At 43.5% G+C, this 20,945-nt stretch overlaps 1 protein-coding gene across 3 annotated transcripts in view; it reads right to left on the reverse strand.

The window, feature by feature from the left end:
* Positions 1 to 2,997: 2,997 nt before the first annotated feature.
* Positions 2,998 to 20,945, reverse strand: part of FOXL3 (forkhead box L3) — a 30,233-nt gene continuing 12,285 nt past the window's right edge. For 2 of the 3 annotated variants that reach the window (XM_083413749.1, XM_083413750.1), the window contains exons 2-4: positions 16,372 to 16,500; positions 13,568 to 13,736; positions 2,998 to 7,626 (exon numbers count right to left, since the gene is read on the reverse strand). In XM_083413749.1, the coding sequence (XP_083269875.1) occupies positions 7,150 to 7,626; positions 13,568 to 13,736; positions 16,372 to 16,478 (753 nt within the window). In that variant the 5' untranslated portion in view covers positions 16,479 to 16,500 and the 3' untranslated portion in view covers positions 2,998 to 7,149. Of the gene's footprint in view, positions 7,627 to 13,567; positions 13,737 to 16,371; positions 16,501 to 16,770; positions 17,004 to 20,945 lie in introns of those variants that run through there. The other variant, XM_083413748.1, reaches the window with a different exon arrangement.

The raw sequence follows: 20,945 nt of genomic DNA on the forward strand, positions 1-20,945 counted from the left end.
GATTCTCCGTGACCATTGAAGTGGTATAAGATTTAAATGCATGGTGTGGATGTAACCACCGATTATTGCCCTGGCCCATCCCCAGCCAAGGCTGAGGAAAAGCTTAGCATAACCACATGGCATAAATTGACATTGCAAAGGTGGCAATTCAACACAGGCCCCTCTTATATTAGTTTTTTATGTGTACACTTTTGTAAAAAAAATTAAATCAATCAGTAGGTGCATGCCTAGAGCAAGTTGTAGCCAACACCACACCCTCCAGATAATAATAGTAGTAGTAGTAGTAGTAGTAGAAGAAGAAGAAGAAGAAGAAGAAGAAGAAGAAGAGTTTGGATTTGATATCCCGCCTTTCACTCCCTTTAAGGAGTCTCGAAGCGGCTAAAAATCTCCTTTTCCCTTCCTCCCCCACAACTAAACATTAGGAAGAACTTCCTGACAGTAAGAGCTGTTCGACAGTGGAATTTGCTGCCAAGGAGTGTGGTGGAGTCTCCTTCTTTGGAGGTCTTTAAGCAGAGGCTTGACAACCATATCTCAGGAGTGCTCTGATGGTGTTTCCTGCTTGGCAGGGGGTTGGACTCGATGGCCCTTGTGGTCTCTTCCAACTCTATGATTCTATGATTCTATGAAACACTCTGTGAGGTGAGTGAGGCTGAGAGACTTCAGAGAAGTGTGACTGGCCCAAGGTCACCCAGCAGCTGCATGTGGAGGAGCGGAGACGCGAACCCGGTTCCCCAGATTACGTGACTACCGCTCTTAACCACTACACCATACTGGCTCTCAGTAATAGTAGCAGTATTTATACCCTTCCCATCTGGGCAGCTTACATCATATCTAAAAACATAATAAAAACATCATTAAAAACCTCCTTCAGATGCCTTCAGATAACTTCTAAAAGTGGTATAATTCTTTATCTCCTTGACATCTGAAAGGAGAGTGTTCTATAGGGAGGACGCCACTACCAAGAAGGCCCTCTGCTGCTGGACTCCCATTAGTCCCAGCTGGCATGGCCAATGGTGACAGATGGCAGGTGCTATAGATGGGCACCCTGTTGGTTACCAGTACTCCAGGTCAGGGGTAGAGAATCTCAGGCTGGGGGCAGGGAGCGGCCCTCCAGATTTCTCTCTGGCTTTCAGAACTCCCTGAAGGCTACATTCCTTCCTAGATCACCCCCCCCCCTCACCTTATGCCTTTGCCTGGCTGGGATCTTGCCTTGAATAAGATGCTACCTCTTGCTTGCCCAGATGGAGGATGGAGAGAGAGGTGTGTGTCTGTGTGTGTGTGTGTAAGACTGGAATATAGCCTACCGTCAAAGAGCAGGTCACATCCTTTGCTCTGCCCACTTTTGCCTGCTCGTATAATGAAGCTTTCATGTCGAAGAGTGTCTCCTACACCTGTTCAAGGTAACCTTCAATACCGTTTCAAATGCCTTCATTGGTCTTGAGCTGATGCTACAAAGAGGTGTTTTCTTTTAATAGAATTGTAGAGTTGGACGGGACCCTGAGGATCATCTAGTCCAGCCCCCTGCAATGCAGGAATATGCAGCTGTCCCATTTGGGGATCGAACCTGCAACCTTGGCATTATCAGTACCACGCTCTAACCAACTGAGCTCTCCACTGTTAAAGTAAAAATCTGGAGCTAATATTAAATCCCTTGAGAATGTCCTTTTTCAGGCGCTTCCCACAAACTGACAGAATTTCACTCCCCCAGAAGGGTATTTGACGATATGCCCCCAATTTCTCCACTCACAAAAAGCTTGGAAAACATTCGGGTACAACTGTGAATCCGCCCTGGTATACTTTCATATCGCTGAAGGAAGCAATGTGCTTGGCTTTCACAATTCCCAGTCCCCCTCTCTTTTGTCGGAGCTTTCCTTCACCCAACACTATGAATCTGCACTATAGTTTTATTCAGCATCAATTGAAGCAAAATTTATCAGAAGAGGAATTTCTTTTTCGCCCCTCCAAACTGTTGGAGAATATTGTCACTCGTTAAATCTTCCCCTCCATATAATCACCCACAAACAGGGTGAAGATCCCCCCCCCTCCTGCTCAGCTATAGAAAAAAATATGTTATCCAGCTACCATGTCCCAGAAGTGCAAGGATTTCTGCTTGTGCAATAGGACTTTCTCCCCTCTCCTCCTTCCATGTCTGCCCTGCACTCTTTCCAAATCTGTTCTAGAGGCTTGTGGGAACCTCTAGAACAGATTTAGGGATGGGGGGGTAGGGTGAAGATGGGGAACAATCCATTGCGCAATGAGAAATGCTTGTGGTGACAAAATGAGAGACTTAGTGCTATGCTGGAATCCGCCCAAATGATTTCAACCTATTAATAACAAGAACGGATTAATACAGTGGTACCTTGGGTTACATACGCTTCAGGTTACAAACGCTTCAGGTTACAGACTCCACTAATCCAGAAATAGTACCTCGGGTTAAGAACTTTGCTTCAGGATGAGAACAGAAATCGTGCTCCAGCGGCGCGGCAGCAGCAGGAGGCCCCATTAGCTAAAGTGGTGCTTCAGGTTAAGTGCAGTTTCAAGTTAAGAACGGACCTCCAGAACGTATTAAGTACTTAACCCGAGGTACCACTGTATAGGGGACTGCTAAAGAGAAAACAATATGATTGTTAGCATGTGAAGAGCTGGTAGACGAATACAGTGGTACCTTGGTTTACAACCATAATCCGTTCTGGAGGTCCGGTTGTAAACCAAAACAGGTTGTAACCCAAGGTGAGCTTTCGCCAATGGGGCCTCACCCCTCCCAAATTGGTTGTAATCCAAAAAAAAATGGGTTGTAATGCAAAAAAAGGGAAACACACTTCTGGGTTTGATGTGGTTGTAATCCGAAACAGTTGTAATCCAAAGCGGTTGCAAACCACTGTAATGGTTTTCAGGCCAGAGGTCGTGACATTAAATGTTTGCCATCACAACTGAAGAACTATCTCTACAATCATGGTGACTAGACAATTGCTTTTTATTTGAAATGAAAATGCAGGATACTTGAGATTCCATTAAGAGCCAGCAGACCAGAAGCAAATGACATCTTGGTGATCTTTGTGTATGGATAGGGACATTAGGAGATGAAAAGGACAAGCGCTCAAAAACATTGTCTATATTTATGCTGTAAATTCTATGGAAAGATGCAAAGCTGCACTCAAAGAAATATATACATTAACAAGTCTCTGTTTGGCTAATGTAAATAAACTTACTACAGATTGGCTTGATATTATTGTTGCCTGTCACTCTGAATTTTTTTTCGTTTTGAAAGGAAAAACAGGCTTTACATTGACGGCTGCCAGAGTGAGTGTATTACAAAATTATGAGGAATTCACACTGATGCTACCATTCAGAAACACAAGCTACCAATATTGCAAATGTGTCCTTTTGAAGGAACTATTGCATATTGATCATATATATCATTTATGTTTATAAATATATTTAGGTGCTATACAGTTTTCGGCATGCTTCATTACATCCCTGTAAAGAAAGATAGTATTGTTCCCATTTTATAGATGTTGAAACTGAGGCTGAAGGGAGTTTGCCAGAGGTTCCTCCAGCGAGTCCTTATTCAAAGTGGGGAAATAGACATCAAGGTTCCTCCTTCTATCTCAGTGAAACTTAATGGATTATTAGTGCACTGGCTAAAACAAAAATGAGGAGATATACATATGTGTGTTGCTCGTGATACTGAGGTTAAGGTAAGAACATTAGGGATCTCACTAGTTTTGTTGGAAATTGCATCAATTCACTTTCCGGATTATTGGAAGGAAAGGTGGAAATAAATCTATTTGTTTTGCATATATAATCTGCATATATATGCACGCACATATATATTATACATATGAATATAAAAAGGGACTTCTTTTATATTCAGCAGGTAAAGTTTCAAGTTTTGTCCATACTTATCAATTACAGGCAAAGAGGCACTCATAACTTCCTGAAAAACTTTCTCACAAGCCATCAAAATTGAGGTTAAAGCACCTTTTTTTTGTAGACTTTGTCTAACCTTTGACAGACAGAAATAAAACAAAGTCAACAACATGGGCATATATCTTGGACACCTCCTCTATGCTCTTTGAATCAGTTCAGTTCACTTTTGAGACATGAAGGGAAATGACAGCATCATGTTAGTGAATAACTGTTTTCTCCATAGATACAAATCCACAGTTCAGCTGGACGTTGATGTACAATGAAGCAACAGAAATCACCATGCAGACTGCAGCAATTGCTGCAAAGTGTGTGTCATTATGCTGGTGGTTGCAAATGGTCAACAGGTCTATTGGAGCTGGGTAAAAACATGTTCCCTAACCGAATGTCAGCTCTTTATGAATGCTTCCTGTCTTGTCCCCAATTGGCTTTTACCATATGAACCAGATACAACGTTCCCTCTAGGACAGGGATGCAGAACCTGTGGTCCCCCAGATGTTGCAGGACTACAACTTCCACATCCTGGACCACTGACCATGCTGGCTGGGGCTGATGGGAGTTGGAGTTCAACAAAATCTGAAGGTTCCCTCTCCCTGCTCTAGAACAGGAGTGGTGTCACAGGCTGTCCTGATGTGAACGGCCGCTGCAAGGTGATCTTGCATTTACTCCACACTTTCAGTGAAGAAGGTTACTCCTGTGAACCAAGTCCTGGGCCCAATGGATTGAAAGAACATTGAATTTGGAGACTGACTTCCACATAACAGCCTTTGTCCATATGTCCTGAGTCATACCTTGCCTGCTTCCTCCAGCTGCTGCTGTAACTCTGAGCACAGTGGAGGGAAAGTAAAACAACATAAACTTCATGATCCTGGGGAAATCTGAGAAATGGGTCAAGCATATAGTGGAGTGACCACCCCCAGCCTGGTACCTTTCAGATGTTTTGGACAATGCCCATCATCCCTGACCATTGGCAGTACTGGCCAACAAAATCTGAGAGGCATGAGGTTGTAGAAAGCTGCCATAGATACTGCCAAATGGAGGTGGGTGAATTATTAGATATGAGCATTCCAGGTAGAATCCTACATTCTTAGGGCATAAGACACAGGTAGAGAGAGAATAGCACTTCCTATAGACTGTGCTTTGTCTGCGGTTTAGGAATAACTTGTGGTCCGCTACTGGATCCTAACCAGGATGTTGGAGATTCAGCACTAGAGGGAGGATCCAGGCTATGGATGTTTGAGGACACACACAATTAAGCAGGTATTTGGGAAGGAAGTACACATTTGCAGAGCAACTGGTGATAATAAGAACCAATGACAGATGGACCGCCTTTACCAGCACCAGCAGGGCAAAGGTTGGGGAGACAGTTCTGTTATACAGTTTCTGGGTCCATTTTTTTTGGTCATCAAAACCATCTCCCTCCCATTGAAACTGGAAGAGGGTGAGCTCCAAGGCTGGCAATACCTCTCTACACACATTTTATGGGAAAGAGGGAAGAGGAACTGAGAAGCAGTACAGGATGGTCCATTAGGGCAGATACGCCACTGACCCTAGCCTCAATGCTGCTCTTGTAGGACTCAGCAGGGAGGAGAGTAAGAATGGGGACAAATCTAGAATTGGTTGGTTCTACCTGCCTTTGGCTCTGGCTCGGTTTGTTTTTGTTTTGCTTATGTATTTTGTGTTTTTATCCCGTATTTTTATGCTGTGAACCACCCTGAGACCTATTATTATTATTTATTGAATTATACCCAGAGGTCTCAGGGCGGTTCACAGATCTATGGGTGAAGGGTGGTATACAAATTTAATAACCAATAATGTACAAATGGTTTCTCTAAATTATCAGCACTATTTGTTGACAGAGAAATGCTGGGGTGTGTGTGTGGTCAAACCACTAAATTTATCCAGGGGTTTTTAGAAATTCTGTAATATTTTCTCAGAGGATAGCACTAGAGCTTTTTTATTCTTTTTGCATAGATTGTTGATGTTGTTTCTACGGCAACTGTGTTGGCGGCCTACCCACCAAATTGCACCATCCACAATACCCCAGACTTAGTGTCGTTCCAGAGCATTGTAGGGGTGGGAAGCGGCGGCTGCCACAGAAACAAATTGTAAAGAATATTCAGAGAACATTTGGCAAAGTAAGTTTTATTTTCTAGGGAGCCATATCAGAAATTCTCCTCAGAAAAATGTTTTCTGAGAAATCTTGGCTCACTTCTGGTATGTGTGTGCTTTCTTCTTGAGCTGATTCTGTGTGATCGCTGCAAGTACAAATACACCTGTATCCATAGTGCTATTTTTCTAGAAAAAGAGGTGCTGGGACTCACCATGAACACCTTCCTAGTGCTCTTAGAATGGCAATGGCGCCCAGCTGAGAGGTGCCAGAGTTTTGGCTGAAAAAACCCATGCTTCTCTCTCTCTCTCTCTCTCTCTCTCTCTCTCTCTCTCTCTCTCTCTCTGTGTGTGTGTGTGTGTGGACAGCAACCATAGAACAAAACTGGCCATAGTAATTCCAACATCCTGAAAGAACAGAAATGTGGTGAAGTGTAATCAGATGACCGTGGAAAAGAAAACCTTTATTTTATACCGCCGATTAAGGCTGGCTTCACACTTGGAATCCTTGTGGGGTGAACCCTATCAACCTGACAGCCCCCAAGAACTGATTCTTGCCCTGAACCCTTCCTTTAAATATTTCCCCTCAGACCAGAGCTCCAAGCAGTCGGGTCTAGCAATCATTTTAGGGCAGGGCCGCAAAACCTTTGGTCCTCCAGTCAGCGCTGGACTCCAGCTCCCACCAGTGCCCAACCAAGGATGGGCCAATGATCACGGATGATGGGAGTTGTAGTTTAGCAACCTCTGGAGGGCCAGAGGTGCTCCCAGCTCATTTCAGGGGCATTGTGGGAAATGAAAATGGCAGCTTGACCCAGCTACTTGGTGCTGTGTGGTGTGCTCAGAATAAGCCCAGCTGGGCCCGATAAGGGAGGAAAGGGGCCACCAGATACACTTGATTCAAGCAGGAACCGGCAAGTGCCACAGACCCATAAGCAAGTTCACAAGCAGTAGGATGGTTTAGTGGTAAGTTTCCAACCTCAGAGAAATTCATTTTTGAGATACTGAACAGCCCAATGAAGCATCTAGTCTCCTGTTCCTGAGGACGACTGCAGTGACTGTTGGACAGAAAAAAAGTCCCTTGTTCCTTCTCAGTTTGCCCCCCAGTATGCAAGCTCACATTGTCCAAAACTGAAGGTTCACCAGCTGCTGAGAATCCAAGAGGTGGTATTTATTATCTTCCGTGTGATACGGAGACCTCAGGACAGGCAGAGGGTCTGGGGAGGAGAGAATGTAATCAATGCTAAATTTAATTTCGGAGTCAGATTTTCCTATGGAGGAGCTGTTTAGACTCTCTCGGCTGGCGGCGGCATTTGGAAAAAGCTCGCAAGTCTCCAAAGCTTTGGGCTGGGATTGCACTCTCTGACCGGAACAGGAGTTGATTCTGGGGAATCCTGAATCCACCGGGGACAGAGCTTGCAAGCAGTCGCTCCCGCCATTTGGCCGTTTGTCTCTGGGTTCCCTTTTGACGTTCTTCCTCCTCCTCCTCCTCCTGTAGTTCCCGTTTTCAAACAGGTCTAACATAGATTCACATCCCGATGCAAAGCTCCAGTAATTCCCCTTCCCTTTGTCATTGCCTTCTGTCCGGGGAACCTGCAATTCATTGTTTTTAAAATAATAATAATAGAAGAGAGAGAGAAAGCATCCATTCTGTCAGTTACTGCCTTAAGAGAAATATAAAACCATCTAGCAAGGCTATCTGGAAACTGCAACCTTTCCCTCATCTCAGACCTTTATCCCCTAATCCAAGAGTGGAAGAGAGTGGGGGACTGCACTCTGCACATGCACAGGAACTCTCTCGGTTTTCTTATTGCTATTCATTGCCAAGGTCTAAGGTTGATGCACAGCATTCAGAACAGATTGCGGAGCTGAAGCCTGGGCGAAAGCAAAACCCGAATTCGGCATTTGTGTGCGTGTGTGCTACAAGCACAGCCGCTTCAACATCTGTGTCCGTTTAGATGCAAGTCTCGTATAAACATATATGACAAACTGTTGAAGACCAGGCTCTCTAATTATAGAAGTTGTAGGCAAATAGCCCCTTTCATTTGCTATGTACTAGCATACATCAGAAGAAAACAATATCTGCATTTTCTATCCTTCCATCCAGAAGCAGCTAAGAGGGCGAAAGGATATTTTCAATGATCTTCTGAGCTTCTCTTTCTCCCTACCAACCTTGGACAGTGGCTTTCAAACTGTGTTCCACAGACAGCCTTGCGGTTCCTCCAAAGCTTATCAGGAGTTATGTGAGGAAAATATCCATCATGGTGTATAAGCTTTCCGCAAAGGCGGCTTGCCCTCTGTTACTGATCTTGTTGGTGCTGACCTTTGAAGCCCTAAACGGCCTCGGTCCTATATACCTGTATACCTGAAGGAGTGTCTCCACCCCCATCGTTCAGCTGGGGCACTGAGATCCAGCACCGAGGGCCTTCTGGCGGTTCCCTCATTGTGAGAAGTGAGGTGACAGGGAACCAGACAGAGGGCCTTCCCAGTAGTAGTGCCTGCCTTGTGGAATGCCGTCCCATCAAATGCCAAGGAAATGAATAAACAACTATCTGACTTTTAGAAGACATCTGAAGGCAGCCCTCTTTAGGGAAGTTTTTAATATTTAATGCTGTATTGTTTTTAACGCTCAATTGAGAGCCACCCAGAGTGGCTGGGGAAACTCAGCCAGATGGGCAGGGTAAAGGTAAAGGGACCCCTGACCATTAGGTCCAGTTGTGACCGACTCTGGGGTTGCGGCACTCATCTTGCTTTATTGGCCGAGGAAGCCGGCGTACAGCTTCCGGGTCATGTGGCCAGCATGACTAAGCCACCTCTGGTGAACCAGAGCAGCGCACGGAAATGCTGTTCACCTTCCCGCCGGAGCGGTACCTATTTATCTACTTGCACTTTGACGTGCTTTTGAACTTCTAGGTTGGCAGGAGCAGGGACCGAGCAACGGGAGCTCACCCTGTCACAGGGATTCGAACTGCCGACCTTCTGATCGGCAAGCCCTAGGCGCTGTGGTTTAACCCACAGCGCCACCCGCGTCCCAGATGGATGGGGTATAAATAATAAATTATTATTATTATTATTATTATTATTATTATTATTATTATTATTATCTTCCCTGTTCAGCCAGCAGGCTCAATGGTGAGGAATGACAAGAGCTGTAGTTCAAAATATCTGGAGAGTATCTGGTCATATACACATTGGAGCACAGATATTCTGTGTGTGTTTGTGTGCAATGCTTTTGCTATATCATCCCAAAGGTCTGCTCTGCCCTAAGATCCTCCCCTTCTGAATTCTGGATCAATGCAGATAATTTTATTTTAAAAAAATAATAATTCTGGCTATGCAGCTTGTTGCAGCTGATTTGCATCTTTCTCCCCTCTATGGTACGAACCTGCATTGAGAACACATTGTTATACAAGGAGGAATGGACAAATCTGTCAATTTTGGTGCTCCAAGGTTCTCATTTTTCCAATCTTAAATTCAGTTTTCCCTATTTCCACGGGTATTTGTTGCTGCTGATCCTCCTGAAAATTCCTCAGCAACTTAATGCAGATTCTCCTAATAAATACATTCGGTTTTGACTAATATACACATCTTTGCAAGTAACTCTCCCCTCATGTAATGCAATTCTGCACGTTGCATTCATTTATATGCACACTTTGCATTAGTATACACATTTTTGTACAAATAACTTGGCTGAAGAACTGCAGCCCAAAATATGGAGAAGTGTGAATTTCAAAGGATGGCTGTGTTTTAGGTTGCATTTTGGTGCGAATTAGGTATGTTTGTCTTAAATGTGAACTGAGCCAATTTTCTCCCACATCTCTAGATAGCAGCAATCTCCATATGATTGTAGGAACAGTTATACTATTTAGATATTTTTTCCCCTTACAAGACCACACGAGGACATCAGTAAAATGCCATGCAAAAAGAACCACACCATTGCATGACGTTCCCTTTTTGTGTTTGTAATGATGCCTGCTCAGACTGTTTATGTAGCTAGTATTGCCTGCACTGGATGGCAGCATCTCCCCAAGGCACAGATCTTGCTCATCACTTGCTACCTGATCCTTTTCACTGGTGATACAACTGACTAAACCTGGGACCTTCTGTATTCAAAGTATGTGCTCCACCATTGAGCTCAGGTCCCACTGTGTAACATTTGCCTGTTCTCCAGATTAACTTCATGTTCCTGGGTCGCACAGCCATTTAGCATCTCACTCAGCACACCTTCCACCTGCGCATGAGCTCATAAATGTACAGTAGCACTCCTATGCATTATCATCAGAGAGCAGTGGCTGCAACTGAGGACATGCTGAAATCATGAGTTAAATGTGTAAACCGCTTAGAGGTTACAGATGATTTAGCGGTATAGAAATCCTGTGAAATATGGGATCTGCAACAAAATGTTGCAGCATGGAAGGAATCTTGTACAGGAAACTCCATTCCATTCCCCTTCCCACTTGGCTTTCAATCATCGCACCCAAGAGTCAGCCAGCATTCTATGTCCACTGAGCATGTTCAGTCCTCACTCAGTTGTTGGGGGTTCCAGCTTAAGTTTTCCCCTCCAATACCCTCTGTGTGTGGGGTGGTGGTGGTGGCATTTTAGCTCCATAAGCAACAGCCCATGGATGTTTCTCCACTAAGGATATTGCCCCACTAACCTCCATCTATTCTCAGTCAGCTCTCACCAGCCTGCATTTCTGCTTACAACAAGTCCAGGAATTGACACTGCCTGTCCACTTCCTCTTCCTCATAGTCTTTGTTGCCCTTTGCAGAACCCAGCAGGGAGGAGGATGGGGCAAACTGAGAATTAATGGGCAATTCCTGATATTGGCTCTGGCGCCACCTACTGTTGGGCTCCCTGCCTTCCACCCAACCAGTCACCATAGTTGCCAACCATCACCAGCCACAGCACTCGCAACCTGGACTTCAGAAATAGAGGGGATATTTTTGCCCATGCAGCTGCACCTCGAGAATGCTTGGACCATGGCTCTATAGTAGAGAGCACACCTTGCATATGGAAGATTCCAGGTCAGATCTTTGGCATCTGCATTCAAAAGGACCAGCTAAACCTAAGCCCCCTGTCTGTGACCCTGGAGAGCTGCTCTCATCTAGAGAAGACAATTCAGGCCTCGATGGACAAACAGCTTCACCCATCATAATAGAACAGCCTTTCTCAACCTGTGGGTCCCCAGATGTTATTGGACTACAACTCCCATCATCCCTAGCTAGCAAGGCCAGAGCTCAGGGATGATGGGAGTTGTAGTCCAACAACATCTTGGGACCCACTGGTTGAGAACCGCTGTAATAGAGCTTTCTTCGTTTCCTATAGTGCTATACTGAAAACCTGTTCCTGTCCTTGTCTCCCTGTTCCTTGCTGGTCATTCTCCATAAATAAGTTGCTTTTTAAAAAATTATCCAAAAGGAGAGCACATTCTGGTGAGACTTCCCTGGGTCAGATGTGCATGTGCTTCTTCTGCTTTCAAGACGACCCAGGGCGTTTCTGAGTTTCGTTTCCTTCATTCTACAAATCGCCTGCAAACTACAGGTCTCCTGGGTGCCCATGCTTCAATGAAAGTTCAAAGGAAGACGTCAGATCAGGAAGCACAGTCAGCCAAGGAGATTGCAAAGAGTTCGAGTTATGTTTCTTGGAAAGAACACCCTCAGCCACCTCACAATGCCAAAGGAAGCTCAAAACTCCACACCCGCCAAAACCCTAAAGCATGGGTAGGCAAACTAAGGCCAGATCCGGCCCAATTGGCTTCTAAATCTGGCCGGCAGACAGTCCAGAATCAACGTGTTTTTACATGAGTAGAATGTGTCCTTTTATTTAAAATGCATCTCTGGGTTATTTGTGGGGCACAGAAATTCGTTCATTATTTTTTTTCCAAAATATAATCTGCCCTCCCTGCCAAGGTCTGAGGGACAGTGAACCAGCCCCCTGCTGAAAAAGTTTGCTGACCCCTGCCCTAAAGCATCTCTCAAGGGTCCAGAGATGGAGACATGCAAATGGAGTATAAACCAAGCCTTATGAAGAATGGTTGAGGGATCTGGGCATGTTCAGCCTGGAGAAGAGAGAGGAATATGATAGCCGTCTTCAGATACCTGAAGGGCTGTCACATAGAAGGTGGAACAAGCTTGTTTTCTAATCACTCAAGAAGGTAGAACCCGAACAAATGAATTCCAATTGCAAGTAAGGAGATTTTGGCTAAACATTAGGGAGAACTTCCTGACGGAAAGGGCTGTTTGACAGTGGAGTGGACTACCTCAGAAGGAGGTAGACTTTCCCCCCATTTTTCAGCAGAGGTTGGATAACCATCAGTCAGATGTACTTTAACTGTAATTCGTACATTGGACTAGATGACCCTTGAGGTACCTTCCAACTCTAAAATCCTATGAATCTGTGATTATAATAACATAAGGAAATTCTTGCTGAATCAGGCTAATGGCTCTAGTCCTGTTCTAGTATACCTGAAGGAGCGTCTCCACCGCATCGTTCTGTCTGGACACTGAGATCCAGCTTCTGGCGGTTCCCTTGTGAGGTTACAGGGGACCAGGCAAAGGGCCTTCTCGGTAGTTGCACCTGCACTATGGAACGCCCTCCCATCAGATGTCAAGGAAATAAATAACTATCTGACTTTCAGAAGACATCTGAAGGCAGCCCTGTTTAGGGATGGTTATATGTTTGATGTTTTATCTTGTTTTTAATACTCTGTTGGGAGTTGCCCAGAGTGGCTGGGGAAACCCAGCCAGATGGGCAGGGTTATAAATAATAAATTATTATTATTATTATTATTATTATTATTATTATTATTCTCACAGTGGCCCTTTTAAAAGTGTTATGGATGGAGGGATTATTGGGTTGTCTTTATTCTTATTTTATTGTGTATTTTGTGTTGTTTATATTGTACAGTCATACCTCGGGTTACAGACCTTCAGGTTGTGTGTTTTCGGGTTGCATACCACGCTGAACCCGATAGTACCAGAATGGGCTACTTCCAGGTCTCGGCGCTAGCGCATGCACGGAAGCACTAAATTGTGCTTTGCGCATGCACAGAAATGCCGAATCGCAACCCGTGTGTGCGCAGATGTGCCGCTGTGGGTTGCGAATGCTGTGGGTTGTGAATGTGCCTCCCGCATGGATCACATTCACAACCTGAGGTTCCACTATTAATTTATGTTGTGAACTGCCCTGAGATCTATGAGTATAGGGAAGTATACAAATTTAATATAATGACGACGACGACGATTTGTGCATGAGAAGCCTGAAAGCAGGATGTGAGCGCAACAGAGCTCTTCCAGTTTGTGATTTGCAGCAACTGGCGCTGAGAGGCTTAATGAATGCCTCCTTTCACAGGGGAGAAATCAAGGGCCAGTTTTCAGCACAGCGCTGGTTCCCTATGGCCACAGCTGAGCTGATTCTACAGCCAGATGTGCACAGCATCCTCTTGCAAATAGGGCTCCCCACTGAGCAGCTTGCAGAACCCAAGACTGCCTTTCCAGGTTGTGGACTGCTGCTGTGGTTTGTTGGTCCTACCTTGACAAAGCAGCTGTTGAGGGAGAGGTTGTGGCGGATGGAGTTCTGCCAGGCTCGCTGGTTTGTCCTGTAGTAAGGGAATTTCTTCATGATGAAGTCGTAAATGCCAGAAAGAGTCACTTTGTTGGAGGGGCTCTGCTGAATGGCCATTGCAATTAAAGCGATGTAGCTGCAACATGAAACAAAAGAAAACGAATCGCAATACCATCCTGTATAGAAAGGTGTCAATGCTACGGGCATAGAGACACTGGAAGCAACATCACATAAGATTCAATCTAACTCCAAGGCTGCGATCCTAAACAATAAGCCCCGCTGAATATGGCAAGGACTTTGTTCCAAATCGACATGCATAGGATTGTTAGTTGCAGTGACTTCCCACTGACATCAACGGGACTTCAATTAAGTCAGGACTAACTATGCAGAGAGGTCCCATTGAAAGCAAAATAACAACAATGGGACCTACGTAACAATGAGACCCAACACCCAACAACTAATACGCTTCCTCAGAAGTAAGTGCCTTTGTTTTCAGTAGGACGACAGCTTTAGCCTTAGTCAGGATCCAGCCCTAGATATCTTTAATGCTTAATGCTGTTCTAAGTTCTCAAATCATTGCTGCAGTAATGTATGATGATGATGACGATGATGACCTGTATTATTTCTTTCTTTCTCATCTTTCCTTCAGGGAACCTAGGTGAACATTCATAATTCTCTACCCCACCACTTTTCGCAGCACAACAACCCTATGAGGTAGGATAGGATCAGGGACAGAGAGGCAGAGTGTGTTTCTTGCCCAAGGTCACCTAGTGATCTCTATGACTCAGTGGGGTCCAGCGCTCAAATTGCTACACCACACTGTCTCCCATATTACCAGTGGAGACTGAGAGATAGAAGCTTGAGTTTGGTAACTGAAATGGAAGCTTTCCCGCTCATCGCTCAGGCTCTTAACATTTGCACTGCACAGCTCCATCCATTGGACAGCGCTGCTCTTGAGATGCCCACTTTCTTTGGATAGTCTCTTGAGAGTTGTTTGAAGCACTGGGCTCCATGAGTGGGATCAGTGGGTATTAGGTTGTATTCAACACTAGCTCTACACATAGTAGACCCATTGAAGTTAACCACCTTTTGTCATAAGGTCCCAGGGTGAGTTGCAACAAGAAGAGGGTAAGTTGGAAAAACTTCCATGTCATCGACAAACAAAGTCCACATGCTGGAATTTGAGTCCAAATCTCACATTAGCTCTCAAATCAAGTCACATCCTCCCACTGAGAACACCTGGATGTTTATGACTCAGGAAAGTTGATTGCGGAAAGCACAAAATGTTTCTTTAAAAAGAGATCCTGAAAGTAGGATTTGCGCCTAGTAGAGATGTCCTGGATTCTCCTTCAGCCCTCGTCTACAGCAATGACTGGCCCGTTATTGCATGAGAAGTAGCAGGACTGCTGCTGACTGCCCATTTCAAGTATAAGGAAAATGCTTAAGGATTCTTTGAGTTGCACAGTGAGAAATGCAATCTCTCTGTTTTGGCAACTGTTTTTCCATTCCACTCAAGTGAAAGAGCTTTGATTTAAAACACACAAACACACAGCACCACCAAAAAGCATGCCCAGGCACGTTTTGCAACTTTTTTGAAAAACCAACAACAACAGAAGTTTCTCAGCACTGAAATTCCTGTGAATTGTGGCAGGCAGTTGCACTTCATATCAAAGGATCACTTTGCAATTCGGTTCTGTCCAGGTTGACTTGGATGTGGCATGAGTTCTAGGGGGCTCAGGTGACAATTCTACACATGTTTACCTGGGAGTAAGCCCCACAGAACTTAATGGGGCTTGCCTATGAGTAGACATGCATTGGATGCCCAGTTATTCCCATACAACTGTGCATAGTGGAACAGGAAGTATTTCTCTTTGTGATCTTTGGGAAGTGCAACTTAATGTAAATAGTGGATTAATCAACGCATGCTTTGGTTGATTAATCTTTAGCAGTGAATCTGAGAGTTAAGGACATACTCTATTTTTTAAGGTGTGGTGTTAATGCAATAGAGAATAAAGAAGAAATGGTTAAAGACAATCTTCTCTTTTAATAATGAGTGCTAAGTTTTTGCTCAGTAACGATAAGCGTCCTTCAATCTCTCAAAAAAGAACCTAGATTTTTTTTGGTAATATGCACATTTGATTAGCTACTTAGTAAGTCAAAATCCAGCCGTTTTGAAAGATTTAGAAGTGACTAATCAGACTTGCTTGAGAGACTCAGATCCTGAGTATCTCACGTATATCCTTGCCTAAAGTGGTTAATTTAGCACCTTATGCATTTAAGACATATTCATTAGATTGTTGCAGAGAATGGGGAGTGGGGTTGGAGATTGATCCGAGGACAGCAATCCCTATCAGTTACATCAATTCTAAAACTTAAATAAGGCTACATTTTGGGGGGGGGGAATACTTATGACACTGTACACATTTTATCTGCCAAACAACCCTCTGCAGTAGGCAAGTCTGATCAGATTGAGGCCACCCAAGCAAACCGTTTTTGGCCACTTCAGTCTGGAGTCCCCCTGGCTGAAATCCCAAGCTCAAACTGGCTCCTGTTTTTAAAATAATGCGAGCAGTTGAAATGCATTAAAACCAGTCATTTAAAAAAATTCAAAAATCATTGCAACCCCATATCCATTTTATTTTGTTTTTCTTTGCCCACACCTGGAAGATGCTTATGGATGAGTGTTGCAAAGAATCACTGAGGAATTCCCCAGCAACTGACAATATGGAGAGAGAGAGAGAAAGAAAGAGAGTTGGAAAAGTTAAGCTTACCTGTATGCTGGTCTAGTGAACCTTTTCTCTTCATCAGAGCTGCAGGTTGGGTAATCATCCCCATCGTAATTAAAGCAGTTATAGGGGTACTGGGTGTTATCAAACATATTCCTTGTCCTCTTTTGGCTTCTGTGAAGTAGGAGAGAAAGAGAGAGGGAGAGAGAGAGGTGGAAGAATGATGCTTCTCTTGTTTCTTCTCTCCTCCCTCTTTTCCTTTGCTTCCACCCTCCCTCTCTCTCTCTCTCTCTCTCTCTCCCCCCCCTTTTTAATCCACACAGTGGCAATTTTTGTTGTTGCAGCCTTGGAGTCCCCAAACAACCCTTTCTGAATATCCTCGGTGGGCTCGTTCTCCCTTCCCCCTGCTCTCGCTGGAGGAAAACGAAAAAGGCAGCGACTAACCGATTCAAGTGTGGTAAAGGTCTCTCCTGAACCTTTGAACTTGGGTGTATGCAACAGCCAGTAGCTATACAATCCTGGCTTCCTGGGTGGTCCCCCGCTGGCAAGATGGGCACCAGCCTCCCGCTTGCCAACGACATACACAATGTGGCCAAATTAAATAGCCCAACTGGCTTCATAACTCTTTCTTGTAAACAAGGCTCCAGAGTTCCTTCTCTTCCTTGGTGTTCAAGACAAATAAAGGAGACGTAGGACAGTCCCAATCACTCTGGGTTGTTGTTTTTTTCTTTCCCAAAATCCATCCCTCATTGAGTCATAAATAAAACCCCCTTGAGAGGACATGGCAAACTGCCCATCCTGGTGTTTTGCTCTGTTTTGTTTTTTAAACGCCCCCCCCACACACAACGGGCGTAAATTCTGTTTCCACAACTGGGGAGGGGGGTGGGTGGGAATACACACAAATGTGTGTGTCTCTGTGTGTGTCAAAGAGGACAGAACAGAAGGACTGGGGGGGGGACTACTGTCAAGTAGGAAAGTAAAAGGAAAATAGCTGTAGGCAGGATAGCTGCCTGTGTGGGCTTTGATCTGTAGGATGAATTAGACTAATAACTCTCTGTGTTGGCATCCAATCCTGTAACAATTTGATAGTCTCTCTCTCTCTCTCTCTCTCTCTCTCTCTCTCTCTCTCTCTCTCTCTCCTCCTTCTCTTGCTTTGGAGTGGTTTCCAACATGTGTTGTAAAACTAAAGGCAAATCATTCAACGGTTTCATTATGGGAAAGGAGGGGGTTCCCTGAAAGGTGTGCATGCTACATGATAATTAAATTATTTGAAGACAGCCACTTCCCCCAGGAAGCCAGTTACTCTGAGGAGAAGAGGAGCCAATGCAAATCGGTGGCTTGCTTTGGAAGAGGGTTGGCTGGATTGGAAAACGGTGGGAAAGGAGGGAACAAAAGAAGTTGGATCACTGGTCCAACCGATGAAATATTCTCTACATCAGGGTAGGGAATCTCAGGCCCAGGGGTCAAATGTGGCCCTTGGTACTTTTCCAACCAGCCCTTAGGATGTTTCCCTGGCCAAGAACGGCATTGCAATTGTACAACTTGGAGGTTATCAGAACATGGGTAGCTCCGTGTGTGGCGCTGATAACGCCAAGGTTGCAAGTTAGGTCCCCATATGGAACATATTCCTGCATTGCACGGGGTTGGACTAGATCAGTGATGGCCAAACTTGGCCCTCCAGCTGTTTGGGGACTACAATTCCCATCATCCCTGACCACTGGTCCTGTTAGCTAGGGATGATGGGAGTTGTAGTCCCAAAACAGCTGGAGGGCCAGGTTTGGCCATGCCTGGACTAGATGATCCTCTGGGGCCCTCCCAATGCTACGATTCTACGATTTTATGGACAACTATGTTCAGACTATCCTGGTGGAACAGAAATGTTTGCAGCAGACATTTCAAGGTTGAAATAGAAAGTACCTGCTTCATTTCTACGTGTGCACATTTTTGCAAGCAGTTTCCCCTAATAGAATGGATTTCTGAATGTTATCTTCACCCACATATTCATTTTTATGCATGCTTTCTCCTAATAAACTCATTTTTGTAAAGACTGTTTCGTTGGTGACCTGCATTGCAAAATTCAGATGAGTGCAAATTTCAAAGGCTAGCTAAGCTTCGGTTCACATGTTGGTTTAGGATGTGCAAATTTGGTAGATTTGGCTTTATATGAGACCTGAATTGAATTTCACCTCAATTCCTAATTTCCCCAAAACCCACCCCACCCTCTCACTATGTATAAGGGTCTGGTGACTTCTGTTTCAGTGTATCTGAAGAAGTGTGCATGCACACAAAAGCTTATACCCAGAACAAACTTAGTTGGTCTCTAATGTGCTACTGGACAATTTTTTAATTTTTAATTTATTTTGACTGTGTCAGACCAACACGGTGACCTACCCGAATCTAGACTCCTAGTTAATCTTAGCTGTGGCTTACCGTGATGTGCATGAACCAAGCCTCTTTCTTTTTTTTTTTTTTAATATAATTTTTATTCAGTTTACAAGAAAGACAAATTAATACAATTCAAACAATTTATAAAACCATTCTCTCATTTTTTGACTTCCCTCAACTTGACTGATACTCCTTCCCTTCTCAATTTTCCACACATTTCTTAGTTCTTATCTACTTCTTAAATTAAATCTGCTTTCAATCCATAATTTTAACTTTCTTTTTTACAAAGCTTCGCTAAACGTTACAAGCGTTATTTGTTTTTCACCTAAATTATGCATATATTCTGAAAATTTTTCCCATTCTTCAATAAATCTCTGATCTCGTCGATTCCTAATTCTTCCTGTCATTCTATCCAGTTCTGCAAAGTCCATCATTTTCATTCTCCATTCTTCCAGTGTTGGTAGTTCTTCTTGTTTCCATTTCTGGGCTAACAATATTCTCGCTGCTGTTACTGCGTACAAAAATAATTTCCTGTCTTTCTTGTTTATCTCATTTCTCACAATACCTAGCAGGAATGCTTCTGGCTTCTTAACAAATGTATACTTAAACATTTTCTTCAATTCATTATATATCATTTCCCAATAATTTTTAATTTTCTTACATTCCCACCACATATGATAAAATGTACCTTCTTTATCTTTACATTTCCAACATTTGTTACATCCCTTGTACATCTTAGCTAGTTTCACTGGTGTTAAGTACCACCGATACATCATTTTCATCACATTTTCTTTTATAGTTGTACAAGCAGTAAATCTTAATCCTTCTCTCCACAATTTCTCCCAATCCTCCATATATATGTTATATCCAAAGTCTTTCGCCCAGTCAATCATAACTGATTTTATCTCTTCATCTTTTGTGTGCCATTCTAACAATATGTTGTACATTTTAGCCAGAATTTTATAGTCACTGTTTATTATTTCTTTCTGGAATTTCGACTCTTTCTCCGCAAAACCATTTAACTTAAGCTCTTTTCTAAACATTTCATTAATTTGGTAATAGTGCAGCCAGTCATTCACATATCTTTTCACTTCTTCATATGGCTTCAACGTCCATTTACCGTCTATTTTCCTTATTAGTTCTCGGTATGTTACCCATTCCCCACTCATATTCGTCTTTTTCACACATAATACCTCCAATGGTGACAACCACCATGGTGTTTTTGTCTCCAACAGATTTTTATATCTTTCCCAGACTTCTATCAATGAGCCTCTTATGGTGTGGTTTCCAAACCCTCTATGTACTCGCTTTTTATCATACCATAGATACGCATGCCACCCAAATCTATTGTCAAATCCTTCCAAATCCAACAAATCAGTATTTTCCAATTTTATCCATTCCTTTAACCAGCAGAGGCAGGATGCTTCATAGTATAATTTCAGGTCCGGCAGGGCGAAGCCTCCTCTTTCCTTCGCATCAGTCAATATCTTAAACTTTATTCTCGGCTTCTTACCCTGCCATATGAACCTTGAAATTTCTCTTTGCCAATTTTTAAAAATCGCTGCCCCCCTGATTACTGGGATGGTTTGAAACAGAAATAACATCTTTGGTAGCACATTCATTTTAATTATTGCGATTCTACCCCAAAATGAAAATTTCATTCTTCCCCACACCTCTAAGTCTTTTTTAATCTTACTCCATGTTGGAATATAGTTATTTTGGTATAAATCTATACCTCTTGGGGTTAACCAAACTCCCAGGTATTTAACTTTCTTAACCACTTCTATTTCTAACTGTTGCTGCACTTCCTCAATGACTTTTAAGTCCATGTTTCTGCACATCATTTTTGTCTTTTTTTTTGTTTAGGCGGAAACCCGCCAATTGTCCAAATTGCTCTATTTCCTTCCAAACTTCCCTTGTAGTGTCCGTCGAATTTTCCAGGGTTAAAACCAGGTCATCGGCAAATGCTTTAGTCTTATACTGCTTGCTTCCTAACGTTATCCCTTTTATCTGTTGGTTATTTCTTATCGCTCTTAACAAAACTTCCAGGACCGTGATGAATAACAGTGGTGAAAGCGGACATCCTTGTCTTGTACCCTTCGTTATTTTTATACTTTCTGTCACCACGTTGTTAACTATTAATTTTGCTCTTTGGTCTTTATATATTGACCCTATCCCATTCAATAGGTTTTGTCCAATGTCCATCATTTCAAAGTTTTTTAACATAAATTCCC

Source organism: Podarcis tiliguerta, assembly GCF_965153285.1.
Source record: "Podarcis tiliguerta genome assembly, chromosome: 14".
NCBI lineage: Eukaryota > Metazoa > Chordata > Lepidosauria > Squamata > Lacertidae > Podarcis > Podarcis tiliguerta.